The following is a 22833-nucleotide window of genomic DNA, read 5'->3' on the forward strand; positions in this document are numbered from 1 at the left end:
GATCTTCGGGAGCGCGGGGAACGCTGGGAGCCGGGCGGTGACTTGTCTGAGCGTGCGAAAGGCGCCGGCTCGGAAGAAATCCCCCTCCTCCAGGTTGTTCTGAGGCGCGTGGTTTAAAGTTCAGAAGAGGGTGGGAAGGTGCAGTGACGTCCAGGGGGCCGGCCGCACCGGAGCACTTGGGGGCGGGCCGGGCGGTGAAGTGGGGCTGGCTCTCCGGGGCCCCGGGGGACGGCGGCCGGGGTTTTCGATGGGTGGTTCCCCGCCTCTTTCCAACTTCGCACATGCAAATCTTCGCCCCCGCGTCGGCGGGCGGTGTCCTGATGAAGAGCCATGGAGAGGAAGTGCGGAAGCGCTGTCGCCTGTATTCATTTGTAATTCACGTATTTGCATTTGGGCACCCCCGCAACCTGATTTTCCCCCATTCTGTTTGAATTGCGAGGGCTCTGTCAGCTTTACCTACTAAAACTTTTTCAGCTGTTAAGATCCTCACTGCGAGTTCGTTGCCTCTTAACGCAGTGTGCTCGAGATTAGTGAGGTAAACGCTATCCTGGGATTTGACAGATACCCACGAGGAGAGGGGGAGTGAAACACACGTTTAGTGTGTGGAGGCAGTGTGGTATAACTGTTTCGTTCGAGTGCTAAGAACCTCCTGTGTGTCCGTTTATTTACCTCATTTAAAACGTATTGTTGTCCTAATTTTGTAAATGAGGTTAATAGGGGTTCAGAGAAGTTAAGTAATACTTCAGAGAAAAAAAGAAGTAATACTTCAGAGAGAAGTTACGTTCTGGTAAAATGAAAAGCACAGGTTAAACCCAGGGTTGTCTGATTCCGTGGTCTTTGCACTATACCTTACTGCCTAAGACGAGTGTGGAGGGGGCCTGGGGATTATCAGCCAGCTATACAAGTGCTGAAACTGGAGGACCCAGTTGGGGAAATCATTAAAAATAAAATCTCCTGGTACACCTGAGTGGCTCAGTCCCTTGAGCCTCTGACTCTTGTTTTGGCGCAGGTCATGATCCCAGGGTCGTGAGATTGAGCCCCTTGTTGACCTCTGCTCTGAGCGTGGAGCCTGCTCAAGATTCTCTCTCTCCCTCTGCTCCTCTCCCACGCTTGGGTGATCTCTACCTCGATCTCTCTCTCGCACAAATAAAAATAATAAATAATAAAAATAAAATCTTCTACCAACTCCATAATATCCTCTCCGCTAAAAGTAGGAAAGAATGAAACAATTTTATTATTGAATAAGCATTAAAACATGTGATGCACTAAAGACATTGTAAAGACAAAAAACCCCCACAAAACAAACAAACAAACAAAAAAACCCATAACAACCCTCATTTGTTTATGTAGCCAAGCAGATATAATCCACCACCGACCTGCTGTCTTTATCCAAAGGAAAAAAATAATACGAAGTTACATCTGGAAGCCAACAGCTGGGGTTTAAAATCCCACAAAGACCAAGAGGTGGGACAGAGTCCTCCTTGGTGCTTGCGTTTCAAAGAGGTAATTTCAAGGCCCCTAAGAAAGACCTTAGAGGGATTCAAAACTGGCAAGAGGCTTATTTAGCTTTTTAAAAGGTATACATACATCTCAAAGACATCATTTGTAATTTCGATTTTTCTAAAGGAATTGCTGAGTAAAAAGAAAGGAGGCGAGATTTCTTGCCCATTTTGGTACCAGGGAAATTTTTTAATTTAGTTTTTAGACGAATTTAACCTTACAACCCCCAATATCGGAACTGTAAGGGAGAACTGAGCACAGATGTTTAAGAATTCATTAGGAAGGTGAATGCCAAATAGGAAGGGAAAATATTTTGTGTCTATTTGTTTATATTCCACCTTCAGAAATTGATTGGTTTTAGGTGCCTCTTGAACTTAATAGAGGATAATAATGTTTGTCTACTGAAGAGTTCTGGACCGAACAGAATCTGTCCCAGTTGCAGTACTTAGGACCAGTTCTAAAACCACTCCAATCTGTAAACTCACAAGTTGTACCTAAGGAGATTTAGTAACAACTATAGAATTTTGAACTCATTGTTATCTTTTATTTTTCAAAGACTGACTTATTTAAATCTCCTCATTAATAGGACAGCATGTTTATATTTATTTCCAGGGCTTTTTTAATTTGTCATATGACTAAGCTATGGGTTTTATTATCTTACCTTCCTAAAGATTTGTTTTAACCCTTTCACATTTTTTTAAAGTAGTGGAACCCTCTTTTGAAAGGTTCAGTCCATATCTGAAAAGGGAAAATATTTTAGTTGTACAGGATACATTTATTTTTTTATTTAAAAAAAGTTTTTAATGTTTATTTTTGAGGGCGGGAGGGGCAGAGAGAGAGGGAGACACAGAATCTGAAACAGGCTCCAGGCTCTAAGCTGTCAGCACTGAGCCTGATGTGGGGCTCCAGAGAACCTGAGATCATGACCTGAGCTGAAGTCAGACACTCAACTGACTGAGCCACCCAAGTGCCCCTATTTTTTTAATTTTAGAGTGAGGGAGAGAGAGAGTGCACATGAGCAGGGGAGAGGGGCAGAGGGAGGGAGAGAGACAGGGATAGAGAGAATCCCAAGCAGGCTCCACACTTAGGGCAGAGCCTGATGTGGGGCTGGATCCCACCACCCTGGGATCATGACCTGAGCTGAAATCAAAGAGTCGGATGCTCAACCAACTGAACCACCCAGGTGCCCTCACTTAATTTTTTAAGATAGAAAGATTGCAAGACAAGGTGATGGATGGACTAAAAAACAACAAAGGTAAGTAGTAATTTTGATTTTGAGGGGACTTATGCTGAGAAAAAAAAGCTTATTACTGTAAAGATGATAGGCAGCTAGTTATTGGCACTTATAGAAATGAGAATAGCGCATGCTAGTTTTCCTCAAAGGCACCCAGTTGTTGATACTGTTCATTCAGTTCAACAAATATCTACTCTGTGCAGGTACTCTTTAGGTGGTGACACACTAAGAAAGAAGACAGAGCATCTGCCTTCATGCAGCTATGGCCCACATGAAAGACATCGAGCATATTATCAAAAAAGATCCTTTAAAATACTATTATGAAGGTATTTTGTTTTTTTGTTGCTGTAAAGAAGATAAAGCAATGGGATAGTATATGACTGAGGATAGGGATGCTCTGAAGACGTGACATTTGAGCTGAGTCCTAAGTGATCAGAAAGAGGTATCCACAGGAAGATTCAGGGAAAGAACATTCCAGTCAGAGGAATAGCAAGTACCAAATCCTGGAGATTGGTAAGAGCTTACCTGAGGGATGGAGAGAAGGCCAGGAGGACTAATGCAAACAGAATGAGGTTGAAGAGGTAAGCAGGGGCCAGATCCTCTAGGACTTTGTAGACCGTGATAAGGAAGATGAGGTTTAATTCCAGTAGCACACAGAAAGCTATTGGAGAGTGTTAAGTGTGTGATTGATTTATGAATACATTTTGAAATGTTTACTCAGGCTGACATGTTAAACTTAGTGAACACTAACTAGGGGCTGTTGGAGTAGTCTAAATCAAAGAAGTGCTTTGGATTAGTGTCTTAGCAGAGGCGATAGCGAAAAGAAGTCAAATTTAGTAAGCTGTTTTGATGACCGAGGCGGAAGGACTTGATGATGGATTGGATATAGGGAGGAGTAGGGAGAAAAGTAAACAAGGGCAATTCTCACATTTTTAAAAAAATTGTTTTTAATGTTTATATTTTTTTATTTCCGAGAGAGAGAAAGAGAAAGAGAGCATGAACAGGGGAGGGTCAGAGAGAGAAGGAGACACAGAATCTAAAGCAGGCTCCAGGCTCAAATCCACAGACTGCAAGATCATGACCTGAGCTGAAGTCGGATGCTTAACCGACTGAGCCACCCAGGCACCCCTCCCACATTTTTGGTTTAAGCAACCAGGTAAAAAGGAAGGCTAATAAAGAAAGAGGTTTGAAAGGGAAAATCAGGAGTTGTGTTTTTGACATGTTAAGTTACAGATGCCTAGTAGACATCCCAGTAGACAGTGGAATATACAGAACAAAAGCTAAGGGAAAAGGTCAGGGCTAGAAATAAAGATTTGGGAATCAGTGGCATTTCATTTGGGATAAGACTACCTAAACATAAAGCGTAGATAGAGGGGAAAAAATATGAAGAAGAACCCTGGGATCCTTGAATTCTTAGAGAACTGGTAGAGAAGAAGGAGCTGCCAGTGAAGCAGGAGGAAAACCAAGAGACTATGGTGTCCCAGAGGGTGTCTCAGAAAGAATGGAGATGGTCAGCTGTGTTAAATGATGCTGAGAGATTGAAAAAGATAGAATAAAGAAAGGACCTTGGATTTGGCAAGATGAAGGTCATTAATGGCCTTGGTAAGAGCCATGTCAATGGAATGGTGGGGATGAAAGCTGAATTTGAGGAGGTTGAGGAGAATGATGAAAACAAGGAGTATAGACAACCCTTTCAAGAGTGTTAAAGGAAACAGAAATGAGGCAATAACTGAAGGGGGAATGCAGAACTATATGAGGCTAAGGGCTGTCACTCACAACCACAATTTCAACATGTTAACACAATTGAAGTTTGTTGATTATTCAAGTCACAGTCCAGTGTGAGTTGAGTGGCTTTCTTCCAGGAGTAATCTGGAAGATGCCTTCAGTCTTGTAGCATCAACATGTGGCCTTCAAAATCAGCCTAGAAAAGAAAAGAGAGTAGAGGATCATATATGGGAGATTTTTATGGGCCAGGCCTGAAAGCTGAGTACATTACTAAGTCACAATTTACTTTCTGTATGCCCTCCACAAGGAGGCTGAAAAATAGAATTTGAGAAATAGCATTTAGCTATATGCTCGGGAAGAAGAAAAGAAAATGAGTATCAGTGAGTACTAGCAGTCTCTGGCACTGAGGATTTGCTTTGTTTATAGAGAGTGATATTCAGGGATATTTGTATAAAGATGAAAGGGACTTGGCAGCAAAGGAGAAATTGATGATAGAGAGAAGGGGGCTAATGAGTGAGGCAGGGAAAAAGGGTGAAATGTAGAGGACAGATGTACAGGGTTGGCTGTAGATTGGAATGGGGACTCCTCTGTGGTAATGAGAAGGAAGGCAGAGAGGATGCAGAGAACCTGGTACACTTGATGATATAAAAATGAGGTAGTCAGGGGTGCCTGGGTGGCTCAGTCGGTGACTCAGGTCATGATCTCCTGGTTCGTGAGTTCAAGCCCCGTGTCGGGCTCTGTGCCGACAGCTCAGAGCCTGGAGCCTGTTTCAGATTCTGTGTCTCCCTCTCTCTCTCTGACCCTCCCCCGTTCATGCTCTGTCTCTCTCTGTCTCAAAAATAAATAAATGTTAAAAAAAATTAAAAATAAACAAACAAACAAACAAATAAATAAATAAATATAAAAATGAGGTAGTCAAATTGCTCCCCCCCCCTTTTTTTTAAGTAAATTATGAGGTAAAATTCAACTGAGAGTAGAGGGCAAGGAGAGAATAGAAGGTTGGAGGAAGAGGAGAAGCCAAAAACATTGTCTCTGAGAGTGGAAATTTAGAAGGTATTTCTGCTGTACTGAATGACCATTTGAAACTTGTGGTCATAAACATAATGTCAGACCAGTAAACACTATTTCTTATATGGTTTTTGTTTGGTTTTGAGAGAGAGAGAAAGTGGGGGAGAGGGGCAGAGGGAGGAGAGAGAATGTGAAGCAGGTTCCACATCTAGCATGGAGCCCAATGCCGGGCTTGATCTCAGGACTGTGAGATCATGGCCTGAGCCAAAATTAAGATTTGGATGCTTAACCAACTGAGCCACCCAGGCACCCCTTTATATGATTTTTAACCCAGGGAAGATCAATGGGCAATATTGTCTTGAAAAAGAAGACAAAGAATTAGGAAAATTTAAGTTTCACTGAGAATATGAGGGAAGGATGCTTAATACTCCTCAACCCACACATACTCCCTGTGTGATCTGACCGATTCTCATGATTTTACCTATGATTCCAGGACCATATGTATCCAGTTGTCTTCCAGACACTTCACTGGGAGCCCTATCGGCATGCCAACCTCAACCTACTCACCATTTCTCTCCCAGGTTTACTGTTACTCCCATATTCTTTGTACCGCCATCTACTCAGACACAGGTTAGAAAGTTGGGAGCCATCTCTGACTCTCACCATCTCCCATCTACCCTACAACATCCCGTCACCAAGTACTGCAGATTTTGCCAATAAAATATGAGTCCATTTCTTTCCCACTTTGATTGCCATTGTCAATGTTCTTCATTATATCTCACCTAAACTCCTGGAATGGTCTCCTAACTATTATCCCCGCCTACACTTTTAACCCCTGTGAAAGCCATTCGAACCTATTCAAATCCATTGTCACCTGAGTCTTTAGTATGAATGCACATCAGACCTCTTTCTTCAGCCTCATCTTCTGCATTCCATGCTTTGCACTTTTACACCTCAATGAACTGCTTTGTAGCTTCTCATATCCCAGAAGCTATGCTCTTTCTTGTCCATCTGCCTTTGTTCTTACTTTCCCTTCTACCTGGAAGTTCCTCTCCAGAAACATGCCATGTTCATGGATTGAAAGACTTAATATTGTTTAAATATCAGTTCTCCCCAAATTAGTCTATAGAATTAATGAATCCCAGTTGAAACTGCAGCATATTTTTGTTGGAATTGAAAAGGTGATTCCTAAATATATAGAGAAATGCCAAGGTCCTGGAATAGCCAAGCCAATAGCTAAGAATAAAGGTGAAGAATCTACATTACCACATATCCAAATTTATTATAAAACTACAGAAATTAAGATAGTATGATATTAGCACAAGTTTAGACAAATAGAATAATGGGCTGGACTAGAAAATCCAGAAACAGACCCATACATATACAGTCACTTGTTTAGAGCAGTCTCTACTGCAGGTGGGGGCGGGGGGTGGGGCAGGGAAGGAGGTCTTTTCATTAGTGCTGGGAAAAATTTGTCATCTGGAAAATAATAGAACCTGAACCTAACCTTACACCATGCCCAAAATATTTTTTTAAATGGATCATAGACCATGGGGGGACCTGGGTGGCTCAGTTGGTTAACTGTTTGACCCCTGATTTTGGCTCAGGTCATGGTCTCACTGTTTGTAGAATCAAGCCCTGTGCCAGGCTCTGTGCTAACAGTGTGGAGTCTGCTTGGTTTCTCTCCCCCTCTCTCTCTCTGCACCCCCCCCAAAATAAATAAACCGTAAAATAAAATAAAATAAAATGTATCATAGACTTTAATGTAAACAGCAAAATGATAAAACTTCTAGGAGAAAACATAGGAGAATACCTTCATGAACTTGAGAAAGGCAAAGACTTCTTGAACAATGTACAAAAAGCAATAACAAAGAAAAGATAGATAAATTGGACTTAATTAAAAGTAACTAACAGATGCCACTAAGAATAAAAAGGCAAGCTACATACTAGGAGAAGATACTTGCAATACATACATCTGGTAAAGAATTCTGTGGTGTCCATCAGTTACTTTGCTTAGATTTCACTTCTAGAAAAGATCTACCTCAGCTTGCAAGCCAAGTACACACATTTCCTTAGAAGCATCTAGCCAGTTATAAGCACAGTTGTGGGACAAGGGCTCACTATCTCCAACCAGTACAGAACTTCTCTATGGGGAGCTGTTGTGTTAGAGCTTCTCATTGGACTGGTTAAGACTTTCTCAGAGATGTACTTCAATCTGATTGTATTCCTACCCAATTCTCCTTCCTTTTCCTTTTTCACACGTGTCAGATCTGCATCTGAAGACTCTTCCTGCCTATTCCTTTATTTCTCTCCCCTTTATTTTTCATAGGCATTACCCCAATACATCAATTGCATTGATCATTTCTTTTTTTTTTTTTTTTAACGTTTTATTTTTATTTTTGAGACAGGGAGAAACAGAGCATGAACAGGGAAGGGTCAGAGAGAAGGAGACACAGAATCCGAAACAGGCTCCAGGCTCTGAGCTGTCAGCACAGAGCCCAATGCGGGGCTCGACCTCACGGACCGCGAGATCATGATCTGAGCCAAAGTCGGCTGCTCAACCGACTGAGCCACCCAGGCGCCCCGCATTGATCATTTCATATTGGTATCTGCTTCCCATAGGATCCAACTAACATACTCCTATCCACTCTACAAATCAGTAAGAAAAAGATAACTCAATTTTTTAAGTGGGAAGAAGACCCCAACAGGTCAGTTTACAAAAGAGAATAGCCAAATAATTAATATGCATATAAAAAGGTGCTCAGTCAAAAGGGAAATGTGTACAAAACTCATAATAAAATATTGCTACACCTTCATCAGAATGGCTAAAATGAAAAGAACAATACCAAGGCACCTGGGTGGCTCAATCAGTTAAAACTCTGACTTGATTTCATCTCAGGTCATGATCTCACATTTTGCTATCAAATAGCACTGTACATTACAGAGAAATCATTCACAAAAAAAAGAGTCCATCAATGTGGCAAACTTTCACTGTTTTGTTTTAAGAAATGACCACAGCCACCCCAACCTTCAGCAACCACCACTCTGATCAGTCAGCAGCCATTAACATCAAAGTAAGACCCTCCACCAACAAAAATATTTCAACTCGCTGAAAGCTCTGATGATGGTTAGTATTTTTAGCAATAAAGTATTTTTAAGTTCAGTTATATACATTGGTTTTTTAGATATAATGGTATTTCACATTTAATAGACTATAGCATAGTGCAAACATAACTTTTATGTGCACTGGGAAACTGATAAATTCATTTGACTCACTTTATTGCAATATTTGCTTTATTGTGGTTATCTGGAACAAAATCCATAATATCTCTGAGGTATGCCTATAAATGGAGTCATATAGTATATATTCTTTTGTGTATGGCTTTTCGTCTATAAGTCTTATCTATATTGTTGTATGGGAATAGTACATTTTTTTCATAATTGGAAAGAAATCCATGTTTATGAATATATCACAGTTTATTCTTTTTTTTTTTTTAAAGTAGGCTTCATACCCACAGTGGAGCCCAATGTAGGGCCCAACTTCACAACTCCAGACCAAGACCTGAGCTGAGATCAAGAGTCAGATGCTTAACTGACTGAGCCACTCAGGCGCCCCACAGTTTATGTATTCTGGTGTTGATGAACATTTTTTTAATCTTTATTTATTTTGAGGGAGAGTGAGTGTGAGCAGGGGAGGGGGAGAGAGAGAGGGAGAAAGAGAATCTCAAGCAGGCTCCACATTGTCAGTGTAAAGCCCCAAGGGGAGTTCAGTCTCACGAACCATTAAGATCATGACCTGAACCAAAATCAAGAGTTGGACACTTAACTGACTGAACCACCCAGGTGCCCCAAGTTACCACAATATTTCTGACTATATTCCCTATGCTGTAGTTTTCATCCCCATGACTTATTTATTTTATAACTAGAAATTTTTAACTCTTAATCCCCTTTATGTATTTTGCCCATGCCCCCACTCCATTCTCCTCTGGTATTTATGAGTCTATTTCTGCTTTTGTTTGTTCATTTGTCTTGCTTTTTAGATTCCATGTATAAGTGAAATCATATTGTGTTTGTCTTTTTCTGACTTAGTTCGCTTAGCATAACACCCTCTAGGTCTACCCATGTTGTTGCAAATGGCAAGATTTCATTCTTTTTTATGTCTTAGTAATACTCCTTTGTCTATACCACATCTTCTGTGTCCGTTCCTCTATTGTTGCTTTCATATCTTGGCTATTGTAAATAATGCTGCAAGAAACATAGTAATGCATATATCTTTTCATATTGGTGTTTTTGTTAGCTTCAGATAAGACCCAGAAGAGGAATTACTAGATCAGATGATATTTCTATTGTTAAGTTTTTGAGGAAACTCCATACCATTTTCCATAGTGGATGTGCCAGTTTACATTTCTACCAACAGTGCCCAAGCGTCCCTTTTCCTCCACCTCCTCACCAACACTTCTTATTTCTTGTCTTTTTGATACTAGCCATTCTGACAGGTGTGAGGTAATATCTCATTGTGGTTTTGATTTGCATTTCCCTGATGATTAGTGATGTTGAGCATCTTTTCGTGTGTCTGTTGGCTATCTATATGTTTGCTTTGGAAAAATGTATTTTCAGATCCTCTGTCCATTTTTTAAAAATTATTTTAGAGAGAGAGAGTACAAGTTGGGGAGAAGGGCAGAGGGAGAGAGAGAGAGAAAGAGAATATCAAGCAGCCTCCATGCTCAGCATGGAGCCCAACACAGAGCTTGATCCCATGACCCTGGGATCATGACCTGAGTTGAAATCAAGAGTTGGACGCTTGATTGAGCCAACTGATGGAGCCACCCAGGTATCCCATCTGCCCATTTATTAATCAGATTTTTTTTCAGTTGTATGAGTTCCTTATATATTTTGGATATTAACCCCTCATCAGATCTATCATTGGCAAATATCTTCTTCTATTCTGTAGCTCGACTTCTCATTTTGTTAATAGTTCCCTTTGCTGTACAAATGCTTTTTACTTTTTTAATTTTTTTTTTTTTCTGTGTTTGGTGACAGGTTATTTTTCCTTTCTTATTAGATTTTTATTTATTTTTTTTATTTATATATGAAATTTATTGTCACATTGGTTTCCATACAACACCCAGTGCTCATCCCAAAAGGTGCCCTCCTCAATACCCATCACCCACCCTCTCCTCCCTCCCACCCCCCATCAACCCTCAGTTTGCTCTCAGTTCTCAACAGTCTCTTATGCTTTGGCTCTCTCCCACTCTAACCTCTTTTTTTTTTTTTTTCCTTCCCCTCCCCCATGGGTTCCTGTCAAGTTTCTCAGGATCCACATAAGAGTGAAACCATATGGTATCTGTCTTTCTCTGTATGGCTTATTTCACTTAGCATCACACTCTCCAGTTCCATCCACGTTGCTACAAAAGGCCATATTTCCTTTTTTCTCATTGCCACGTAGTATTCCATAGTGTATATAAACCACAATTTCTTTATCCATTCATCAGTTGATGGACATTTAGGCTCTTTCCATAATTTGGCTATTGTTGAGAGTGCTGCTATGAACATTGGGGTACAAGTGCCCCTATGCATCAGTACTCCTGTGTCCCTTGGATAAATTCCTAGCAGTGCTATTGCTGGGTCATAGGGTAGGTCTATTTTTAATTTCTGAGGAACCTCCACACTGCTTTCCAGAGCGGCTGCACCAATTTGCATTCCCACCAACAGTGCAAGAGGGTTCCCGTTTCTCCACATCCTCTCCAGCATCTATAGTCTCCTGATTTGTTCATTTTGGCCACTCTGACTGGCGTGAGGTGATACCTGAGTGTGGTTTTGATTTGTATTTCCCTGATAAGGAGCGACGCTGAACATCTTTTCATGTGCCTGTTGGCCATCTGGATGTCTTCTTTAGAGAAGTGTCTATTCATGTTTTCTGCCCATTTCTTCACTGGGTTATTTGCTTTTCGGGTGTGGAGTTTGGTGAGCTCTTTATAGATTTTGGATACTAGCCCTTTGTCCGATATGTCATTTGCAAATATCTTTTCCCATTCCGTTGGTTGCCTTTTCGTTTTGTTGGTTGTTTCCTTTGCTGTGCAGAAGCTTTTGATCTTCATAAGGTCCCAGTAATTCACTTTTGCTTTTAATTCCCTTGCCTTTGGGGATGTGTCGAGTAAGAGATTGCTACGGCTGAGGTCAGAGAGGTCTTTTCCTGCTTTCTCCTCTAAGGTTTTGATGGTTTCCTGTCTCACATTCAGGTCCTTTATCCATTTTGAGTTTATTTTTGTGAATGGTGTGAGAAAGTGGTCTAGTTTCAACCTTCTGCATGTTGCTGTCCAGTTCTCCCAGCACCATTTGTTAAAGAGACTGTCTTTTTTCCATTGGATGTTCTTTCCTGCTTTGTCAAAATGAATTGGCCATACGTTTGTGGGTCTAGTTCTGGGGTTTCTATTCTATTCCATTGGTCTATGTGTCTGTTTTTGTGCCAAGTACAAATGCTTTTTAGTTTGATGTAGTCCCACTTGTTTATTTTTGCTTCTTTTTCCTTAGGAGACACAGAAAAATATTGCTGAGGCCATTGTCCAAGAGATGTTTTCCTTTAGGAGATTTATGGCATCAGGTCTTACATTTAGGTCTTTAATCCATTTTGAGTTTATTTTTGTGTATGGTATAAGAAAGTGGTTCAGGTTCATTTTTTTTTTTTTTTTTTTTTTTTTGCATTTTACCAATGCCATTTATTAGAGAGACTGTCTTTTCTCCATTGTGTATTCTTGTCTCCTTTGTCATAGATTAATTGAACCTCTCTATAAATGTAGAGGTTTTTCTCTGGGCTCTCTATTCTGTTCCATTGATCTATTTTTGTGCCATTATCATCTATTTTGATTACTGTGGCTTTGTAGTATAGTTTGAAATCTGAGATTGTGATACTTCCAGCTTTCTTCTTCTTTCTCAATATTGCTTTGGCTCTTTGAGGTCTTCCGCAGTTCCATACAAATTTTAGAATTATTTGTTCTTGTTCTATGAAAAGTACTACTGGTGTTTTGATAGGGATTACACTGAACCTGTAGCTTGCTTTGAGTAGAATGGACATTTTAACAATATTAATTCTTCTAATCCATAAATATGGTGTATGTTTCCATTTATTTATGTATATTTACTTTCTTTTAACAGTGTCTTATCATTTCTTTCACCTCCCTGGTTAAATATGTTCCTAGGTATTTTATTCTTTTTGATGCAATTGTAAATGGGATTATTTTCTTAATTTCTTTTTCTGCTAGTTATCAGTATATACAAACACATCAGATTTCTGTATATTAATTTTGTATCCTGCAACTTTACTGAATCAAAATATATTTCTTTTTTTACATTTATAAGATATACTTATTATTTTTTGACCAAAGTACAATAATTGTTAAATCTCCTTAAACAACTGAAAAAAAAAGTATTCAAGACAATAAAACACAAATGGGAAATTTAACAATTAGATTTTTGCTTCATACCAACCCTACATTTAGTCTATAAAACAAATAAAAAAAAACTTGAAATGTTACACTAACCAAATCACAAAATGTATTTCTTAAATAATATGTTTTAAAAATCAAAATGACTCCTTGATCCATTGGCTGCAGAATGGATGTCATGTTAGCAGCCATGAAAACAATGTGCATCTCACCGTACATCTCCATCAGCACACTTGAGTGACCATGTGCATTGTCAATGAGCAGTAATATTTTGACAGGAACATTTTTCTCTGAGCATTAAGTCTCAATAGTGAGCTTAAAATATTCAGTAAACTGTGTTTGAAACAGATGTGCTGTCATCCAGGCCTTGTGGTTCCATTCACAGAGCACTGAAAGAATAGATTTAGCATAATTCTTAAGGGCCCTAGGATTTTTGGAATGGTAAATGAGCATTGGCTTCAACTTCAAGTCCAGTTGCCTTGGATCCTAATAATGAGTCAGCCTGTCCTTTGAAGCTTTGAAGCCAGACATTGACTTCTTTCTAGCTATTAAAGTCCTACCTTTTTCCAATGGAAGACTGTTTGACCACATTGACAGTCTGTTGTTTAGCGTAGCCACCTTCATTAATGATCTTATCTAGCTCTTCTAGATAATTTGTTACAGCTTCTACATCAACACTTGCTGCTTTACTTCACACTTTTATGTTGTGGAGATGGCTCTTTCCTTAAACTTCATGAACCAAACTTTGTTAACTTCAGACTTTTCTTCTGTAGCTCCCTCACCTCTCTCAGCCTTCACAGAATTGAAGAAAGTTAGGGCCTTGCTCTGGATTAGGTTTTGGCTTAAGGAAATGTTGTGGCTGATTTGATCTCTCAAGACCACTAAAACTTTCTCCATATCAGCAATAAGGCTGTTTCACTGTCTTATCATTTGTGTATTCACTGCAGTAGGACTTTTCGTCTCCTTCAAGAACTTTTCCTTTGCATTTATAACTTGGCTAACTGGTGCAGGAGGCCTAGCTTTTGCCTTGTTTTAGCTTTTAACATGCCTTTTTCTAGCTTTTGATTGATTTATTTGAGAGAGAGAGAGAGCATGAGTGGGGGAGAAGGGCAGAGAGAGAGAGAGAGAGAATCTTAAGCAATGCTCCATGCTCAATGCAGAGTCCAATTTGGGGCTCAATCCCACGACCCCAGGATCATGACCTGAGCTGAAATCAAGAGTTGGACGCTCAACTGACTGAGACACTCAGGTGCCCCTCTAGCTTTTGATTTATTTTTTTTTTAATTTTTTTTTTCAACGTTTATTTATTTTTGGGACAGAGAGAGACAGAGCATGAATGGGGAGGGGCAGAGAGAGAGGGAGACACAGAATCGGAAACAGGCTCCAGGCTCTGAGCCATCAGCCCAGAGCCTGACGCGGGGCTCGAACTCACGGACCGCGAGATCGTGACCTGGCTGAAGTCGGACGCTTAACCGACTGCGCCACCCAGGCGCCCCTAGCTTTTGATTTAAAGTGAGAGAAATGTGAGCTGTGCTTGGCTGGCTCAGTTGGTAGAATATGAGACTTAATCTTGGGTGATAAGTTCAAGCCCCACATTAGTCATAGAGCTTACTTAAAAAAAAGTGATACACATGTGATTATTCTTTCACTTGAATACTTAGAAGCCATTTAAGGGTTATTAATTGGCTTAGTTTCAATATTGCTATGTCTCAGGGAATAGGGGTCCCTGAGGAAGGAGAGAGAGATGGGGAACAATTGTTCAGTGCATCAGTCAGAACATACACAACATGTATCGATTAAGTTTGCCATCTTTTATGGGTGCTGTTTGCAGTGCCCCAAAATAATTAACATCAAATATCACAGATCACCATAACAAATGTAATAGTAATGAAAAAATTTGAAATATTGTGAGAATTACCAAAATGGGACACAAAGACACGAAGTGAGAAAATGCTGTTGAAAAAATAGTGCCAATAGACTTGGCTGGTGCAGGGTTGCCACAAACCTTCAGTTTGTAAAAATTGCAATCTCTGCAAAGTACAATAAAGTGAAGAGCAATAAAACAAGGTATGTCTGTATATTGAATTCAAAAACAGATAAAACTAATTTTTGTGATGGAGGGCAGAATGTTGGGTACCTTTGGGGTAGGTATTGATGAGAAGTGGCCCAAAGGAGCCTTCTGAGTTTCTAGATATATTCTATATCTTGATCTGAGTGATGGGTGATAAAGACTTAATCCTTGACCAAACTCTAGTCAGCCTCTGCTGAGCCCTCTTTTCAACAAGCCCTCAGTCTTGACCTATAACAACTCTTTTTTTTGTTTTGTTCTGTGGGTTTTGTTTTTGCTTTTTATTTTATTTTTTTGGTGGGGTGGGCTTTTTTTTTTTTTTTTTTTTTGCTTTTTTTTGAGAGAGGGAGAGAGAGAGAATCCTAAGCAGGCTCCACGCTGTCAGCACAGAGCCTGACAAGGGGCTTGAACCCATGAACCATGAGATCATGACCTGAGTGGAAACCAAGAGTCAGACACTTAATGGACTGAGCCACCCAGGCACCCTTAACTATGACAACTCTTAGCACAAATTATTTTGCCCACCCCTTATACTAAGAGACTTGAACAAACACTAGCAAAGTTTCTAACTTCTTAAGTCCAGGATAATGACTTCAACCCTCTTAGGTTGTTGCTTGGGAAAGCACAAGCCTGCCGAAAGTATTTACTGTTTGTTCTAGCCGACACCTAGCCACACGATACTTGTCTCCTAGTCTCTGTGGCAGGGTAGGAGCCTAACGTCAATAAATGCCAGTTAACAAACACAGATGGCCCCTTCCCATTTTTTGTAAATTTCCACACTCCTGACTGCTCATTTCCCTTCCCTATTTCCCCCTTCTCCATTGAAAATGTCCAGTTACCTTTGCACAAATCAAAGTTGAGTTCAGTTTACACTTGGCTCTCTTCCCTATTTCAATACCACTTTAGAGTCTGGCTTTATATATCTTTCACATGGATTACATATATTTAAAAACTGAGCTATAGTGGTGTGTAAAGACTTTCACACTACATAAGTTATACCTCAATTTTTTAAAATATTTGAATAGACTTCTGAATAACTTTCCCCATGAAGGCCACACAACATTCATAGCCTTCCCTTGACACCCTGCTTATCACCTATCTCCCTTCTCCCCACCTCCTAACGCAGACTTCTTCACTTGTTTCATTCCACTCATCCTTTAAGACTCAGCTTGCAGGAAGGCTTTACAGATTCCCTTAGCCAGATAGATTCTTCTTTCTTTGTCCTTGGTTAACATCTGCAGGAGTTTCCCAGGTGAAATTCAAAACTGGCCCCCATATGCAGAGGACAAGGAGAGACAGAAGAAAGAAGGGGACTTTTCCAGATTGGTAAATTGCAGGTTTAATAAGCAAGGGAACTTCCATACAATATTTGTTTTGGTCAGCTGTAAGACAAGTAGATCTCCACACCCACCTGCCAGATTCTTAAAAGTTTATATTAATGCCTTAATGGGGCCCAGTCACGTACAAAGTCCAGATGGCCTCAACAACACATTACTCTCTTAAGGCTGCATCCTTGAAATGTCTCCTAGTGTGGGAATGGTGAGTAGAACATATATTCCAAGGACAAGGGAGGGGTAAAGAGACTCTGATTGCTCAGCTTGAGGGTCACCTTGTGATCACATCTTCTCAACCTCTTCCAAGATATGTACAACATGAAAACCAGCATATTACCTATCATCCTATCACACTGAAGTATGGTTATTTGGTCATATGCCTGGCTCCCTTGCTAAAATATAAAATCAATCCTTAAAAGCAGTGATTCTCTTATTTCTGGCAGCTGGCATATAGCAGATGTTCAATATTTGCTGAATGAATTATCTTGATTAGAAGTCAATACCTTTATTCCTTGAGCCTGGTTGGGTTAGTAAACGCCCCACCTGGTCTTTAGTGTGTTGTATATTATACACTTGGCATTTGGATAGCTCTTCTGAGCCTATGGAGGACCACAGTGGTTGATTTTATTATGAAACTTTTCTATAAACACATATATTCAGTTTGATAATGGACATCTTTTTTATCTTTCAACAACAACACAAATCTATAAGGCAATTTCATTTTGTTATCTCTCACTCTCTTTCATATTCTTCTGGATCATAGACCCAGAACACATCCATTTACTAGCCAGATTTGTTTGTTTCTTAAAAAATGTAACTTCATGATTGCTGTTTTATTTAAAAAAAGATTTTATGTGTTTAAGGCATGTTCTTTAGTATCAAGGGCAATTATTCTTCACCTTATCAGATCAGTGTCCACTGTTTTATAATTTATATTTGTAACATCCTGTTTACTATCCTGAAGTGAAATTCATAGATATAATCTACCTCACATGTATATTTTCAAAGAAATGAAAATAATGCTCTAACAACAATGTCAAGGAGAAATAAAAAGAAAGCCATTTATAAAAAAATAATACTTCAATATGTAAACGTTTGGTATGAATAATGGGAAATATGTATATATAGGTCTCTGACCCCCATTTTCTGACACAGAGCTCATAAATCCCTTGGAATTTCCTGGGTGATAGCAATGTCTTTTGTTTTAATGAGTCAACTCTGTGAGCTCTTGGTTGGGTCCTGGATGGGGGTGGTCACCAGAGAGACCAAGTGGCAATTAGAAGCTTGGAATATTCAGCCCCACCCCCCACTCTCCAAAGAGGAGAGAGGGGCTGGAAATGGAGTTGATAATTGGTCATGCCTATGTGATGAAGTCTCCATAAAATTCCCAATATTACGGGGTTCAGAGAGCTTCAAGATTATTGAACACATCTAGGTTCTAGGAGAGTAGCTTGCCTAAAGAAGGCATGGAAGCTCCATATTGCACATACCTTGCTCTGTGTATATGTTCATCTGGCTGTTCGTCTGTATCCTTTGTCATATCCTTTATAACATGATAAACTGGTAAACATAAGTAAATGTTTCCTTAAGTTCTGTGAACTGTTCTAGCAGGTAATTGAATCCAAGGGAAGGAGGTCATGGGAACTTCTGATTTGTAGCCAAGTCAGACAGAGGTTATGGGTAACTACTAATTGCAGTTGACATCTGAAGTGGGGGCAATCTCATGGGACTGAGCCCTTAAACCTGTGGGATCTCATGTTGTCTCCATTAGCTAGTGTCAGAACTGAGTTAAATTTAATAAGACCCCTTGCTGGTGTCACAGAGAATTGTTCGGTATGGGCAAAAAATTCCACACACCTGGTATCAGAAGTTGTGAGTTTGGTAGTAGTATGAGAGTAAGGGAGGAAAACTGAGTTTTTCCTTACACACTTGGGTGTGACTACATTAAAAGACTTAAAGTTTTCAAATGTTTATGCCTAGACATAGAATCACTGTAGGTGTAGCACATGCAGTCTGATGCTGATGTTCTATACTGGTGAGCTGTCAGAATTGTGATTTCACAACTTTCAAAAAGTTTTCTAATAAAATAATCTTTGATTAACATGGTAGTTGCATTCCTGAGAAATTCAGTGTATATTAAAACCACACAAAAAATATTTTGTGCTTATATGTAAAATGGGGTTGTGTTCTAGGCTTACATTATTATAATAGATTTTTCACCTATGTGAATGTGAATATCTGGTGAGACCCTGGGAAATCATGAGGATGGTTGGCTGTGCTGGACTCTCCCTAGAGGGCATCTAGCATCTCTAACCACCCCCACAGTGAATGCCATGGGTGCCTCCAAATCATTTTGACAACCAACAGTTTGGTTACAGATTTCCAAAATATGCCAAGTCATTTGGAATAGTGGATCTTAAATTTGGTGGTCATAAGGGGGGCCTGGGTGGTTCAGTTGCTTAAGCTTCTGACTTTGGCTCAGGTCATCTCATGATTTGTGGGTTCAAGCCCTGCATCAGGGCCTGTGCTGACAGCTCAGAGCCTGGAGCCTTCTTCGGATTCTGTGTCTCCCTCTCTCTCTCTGCCCCTCCTCCTCACACGTGCTCTCTCTCTCTCTCTCTCTCTCTCTCTCTCTCAAAAATAAACATTAAGAACATTTTTTAAAATAAATTTGGTGGTCATAAGAATCACTTGGGGAGCTTGTTTGGAATGCACATTACTTGCACCCATTCTCAGAAATTCTGATTTAGTAGGTAGGGGAAGGGCTCTGGGATCCATGTTTTTTCTTTGACTGTCCTAAGAGTTCTGTCCCTCAAAATTCACTTTGACAAGATTTGCTCTTCACTAAAGCCCTGATACTCAACTTACTGTGTTCCACTAAAGAATCCAAGACCCAGCAGGGAACCAATTTACCCTATAAGAACCTTTATATTGAGATATTCATTTGGTACATTTGTTTCTTAGGGTCATACAAATTGTAGTAGTATTGTTGGCAATAAATTTTATTGCCATCACTCTATGATGCCAACAAAAGTAAAAGTTCCGTTAGTAGATGAAAATTGTAATAATACTGTTGGGTATATTCTTGCTACTGTAACAACTAACAGAGAAATAAATTTTAAATTTTATTTATTTATTTTTGAGAAAGAAAGAGAGAACAAGCCAGGGAGGGGCAGAGAAAGAGGAGAGAGCGAGTATCTCAAGCAGGCTCTGCTTTGTCAGCGCAGAACCTGACGTGTGGCTCGAACTCATGAACTTTGTGATCATGACCAAGGAAGAATTGGATGCTTAACTTTCTGAAGCCACCCAGGTGCCCCTACACAGAAGTAAATTTTAAAACCGAAGTGATAATAGCAAAGGGCCAGAAAAACAATGGATGGTGTTGGGTGAATTTAAGGAAAGTACTTGGAGGGACCAGGGGAGCCCCAGGTTAATAGTAGCCTACCAGAGTTCAAATGGACAGCCGGGCCAAAAGGCAATGGCATCCTACCCTTCCAAGTGAACATCGTAACTGATAGGCGCTTGATTTAGTGATGAATATGAAAGCCCAGTACCCCACATAGATGACATCTGTTTTCCACTAACAGTTGAGAACCAACACAGCTCTGGAGTTTGATCACAGGCTTTTCTCGTGACCAGAGATGTAGTTCATCCACTAGGCGTAGGACACTCTTTTCCCAGATACAAGTTGTTTGGGAAGAAGTAGGAAGACTGCTTCATGGATAAGGAATCAGGAAAAATGAATGATAGAATCTTGAATAATATTTTATGGAGGCTGTGAAAAAAGCCTGTTGACTTATCCCTGTCCCATAACCAAGGGATCTGGCTTTGCAAACAACACACACCTGGATTTAAATCTTAGATTGGCCTCATCTTAAATGTGGTATGTCAGGCAAGTCACTTAACCTCTCTGTGCTCGTTTGCTCATTTATAAGATGGAGTTAATAATAATATAGTGTCTGTCTTACAGGCTTGTCCTGAGGATGAAATGGGATCATTAATGTAAAGGGTCTGACACAGGGAAAGTATTTAAAAAATGTTAGCAGGGGGGCGCCTGGGTGGTGCAGTCGGTTAAGCGTCCGACTTCAACCAGGTCACGATCTCACAGTCCGTGAGTTCGAGCCCCGCGTCAGGGTCTGGGCTGATGGCTCAGAACCTGGAGGCTGTTTCCGATTCTGTGTCTCCCTCTCTCTCTGCCCCTCCCCCGTTCATGCTCTGTCTCTCTCTGTCCCAAAAATAAATAAACGTTGAAAAAAAAAATTAAAAAAAAATGTTAGCAGGTTTCTATCCTATTTTGTTATAAAAATTTTCAACATGCAGCAAAGTTGAAAGAATTTTGCAAGGAGCATCTATACACTCACCAACTAGATTCTACCCTTAATATAAATTTCACTACACTTACCACCTGTCTAGCCATTTTTCCATTCCTCTATCCATCCTCTCATCTACCTTATTTTTTTAAAAACATATTTCAAAATCAATTCCCTACACTGGTACACTTCTCCCTAAATACTTCAACATATAGAAGCATTCAGGGCACCTGGATGACTCAGTTGGTTAAGTGTCTGATTTCACCTTAGGTCATGATCTCATGATTAGTGGGTTCGAGCCTCACATCAGGTTCTGCGCTAACAGCTTGGAGCCTGGAGCCTGCTTCAGATTCTGTGTCTCCCTCTCTCTCTGCCCCTCCACCACTTGTGCATGTTCTCTCTCTCTCTCTCTCTCTCTCTCTCTCTCTCTCTCTTAAAAATAAAAAGTTAAAAGTTAAAAAAATATATATATGTAAAGAAGCAATTATTTTTACACTTCTCTAATAACCAGAATGATCCTGTTCATCAGATTCAGTGTCTTTCCCTCAGATAATTCTGGATGAACGTTGCCAAACTGCTTCTCTTTGATACCCTTTTTATCTGCATTACCTTCCCTTGGTTGCACAGTTTACATAGATATTTTACATCAATTTAGGCAACAAGGGTATTTTACAAGAAATTAAGCCTTATCAAGACTACACTCTAATCCCAATTAGAGTACTCTCAAGTCAGGACAAATAGTTGTGGTAGCTGGACTCAGCCATTAGAAGTGGATTCTACCCGTGCTATTGGCAACCCCTCTTCCCACCCCCACCATTCCCCTTTTTACTTATTACTCTGTGAGTGTTATTTAAGATTTCTGAAATCCACTTCCAAGAATTCAAGAAGTTGTAAAAAACAAAAGTAAGGGGGGAAGCACTTCATAAAGAGCAAAGACCAGGATCTACAAATCAGTTTTAAAGAGCCTGGAACTATTTCCACTTCCTTCAGCTTACTGAGACATTCTTTAATATGGCTGCAATATGTATAAGAGGAGGTAATACTTTAACAGGGTGAATGTTATTTGGATAAGTGGAGAGAAGAGAAGGAGAGAAGGAAAGAAAAGCTGAGTGTTGGAGAGACCAGGACAATGGAAGCAGAGGGCGTGTGGCACACAGAGCTAGCTGACTTCTTTTTTCTTCTTTTCTTTTTTCCAGGTTCATAATGTATTGTACAAATTGAATACCAGATGATGAATTGACATTAGCTTCTCTGGGCTTGGGAACTTAACAGATGAGGTACAGTTTAAAATCCATTTATGTTGCTTTCAAAGCTGGTGTTGTTTTAGACCTTAACTTGAAGTATAAGACCATCAAAGCAATGCCTCCATATGTGGCCAGTACGGAATTCATTCTACCTGTGAGAGTATAAGAGTTGAAATATTTTTTGATATCAGTGAAATGTAATTGGTCATCAGTTTTTGGATCTGCCATGATGTCAATCTTGCAAAAGACACCAATCTGCTGGTTAGGTCCTTCAACATATGCAGCTACCTCGCCCAACTTTTCTTCTTTTTCTGTATTAACTGTAGCTTGATACATGATTGCTGAATAGTGCTGTATCTCCAACTTCCCTTGAGTAGAGATAATATGCGCCCACCCATTCCTAGGCAGAGACTTTCAGATGGCAAGCCTGCTTTTTTGCCTTTTCAAGGGCTAAAAAGAAGATGTCCTGTGATCCATATTCAACCCTGTTGAATGGAGAAACAAGATGGAAGGACCCTGTATGACTGCATGGAGCAGCCTGGAACTCAGACACTAAATTAAGAAATGAATTTCTGGGGAATGAATTTCTGAGCCTGGGTGACTCAGTCGGTTAAACATCTGACCCTTGCTTTTGGCTCAGGTCATGATCTCATGGTTTCTGGGTTTGAGCCCTGTGTTGGGCTCTGCAGCTGGCAGTGCAGAGCCTGCTTGGGATTCTCTCTCTTTACTTCTCTCTGCCCCTATCCTGCTCCTGCTGTCTCTCTCAAAATAAATAAATAAACTTTAAAAAAGAAAGGAATGAGTCTCTGTCTTTTCTGAGCCATTTGTGTCTCTTTGTTATAGCAGCTATCATAACATTAATATGAATACATACTAAAAAACAGAGAAATAAGGTTAAAATCTGGTAATGGAGGGATTAGAATGTTGGGAGGAGTAGTTTAGTTTTATCTTGTAGACAATGGAGAAAA

The 22833-nt window shown here is 40.0% G+C and overlaps 1 protein-coding gene and 1 long non-coding RNA gene across 2 annotated transcripts; one reads left to right on the forward strand and one right to left on the reverse strand.

Annotated features, from left to right (window-relative positions):
- The first annotated feature begins 43 nt into the window (after nt 1–43).
- On the forward strand, nt 44–22502 carry LOC121016251 (uncharacterized). Its single transcript, XR_005784178.1, has 3 exons — nt 44–93; nt 21818–21898; nt 22314–22502. It is a non-coding gene; the product is annotated as an uncharacterized LOC121016251 (long non-coding RNA).
- Nucleotides 21808–22148, reverse strand: LOC121016250 (ATP synthase membrane subunit DAPIT, mitochondrial-like). Its single transcript, XM_040453650.1, has one exon. The coding sequence runs from the start codon at nt 22091–22093 to the stop codon at nt 21917–21919; it is 177 nt and encodes a 58-aa protein (XP_040309584.1). The 5' UTR covers nt 22094–22148; the 3' UTR covers nt 21808–21916.
- Nucleotides 22503–22833: the final 331 nt, after the last annotated feature.

Source organism: Herpailurus yagouaroundi, unplaced genomic scaffold, assembly GCF_014898765.1.
Source record: "Herpailurus yagouaroundi ecotype Mexico unplaced genomic scaffold, PumYag 210, whole genome shotgun sequence".
Lineage (NCBI taxonomy): Eukaryota > Metazoa > Chordata > Mammalia > Carnivora > Felidae > Herpailurus > Herpailurus yagouaroundi.

Excerpts from the sequence above, each read along its gene's own strand:
- LOC121016250 (XM_040453650.1), bottom strand. The coding sequence starts at position 22,093 with ATGGCAGATCCAAAAACTGATGACCAATTACATTTCACTGATATCAAA.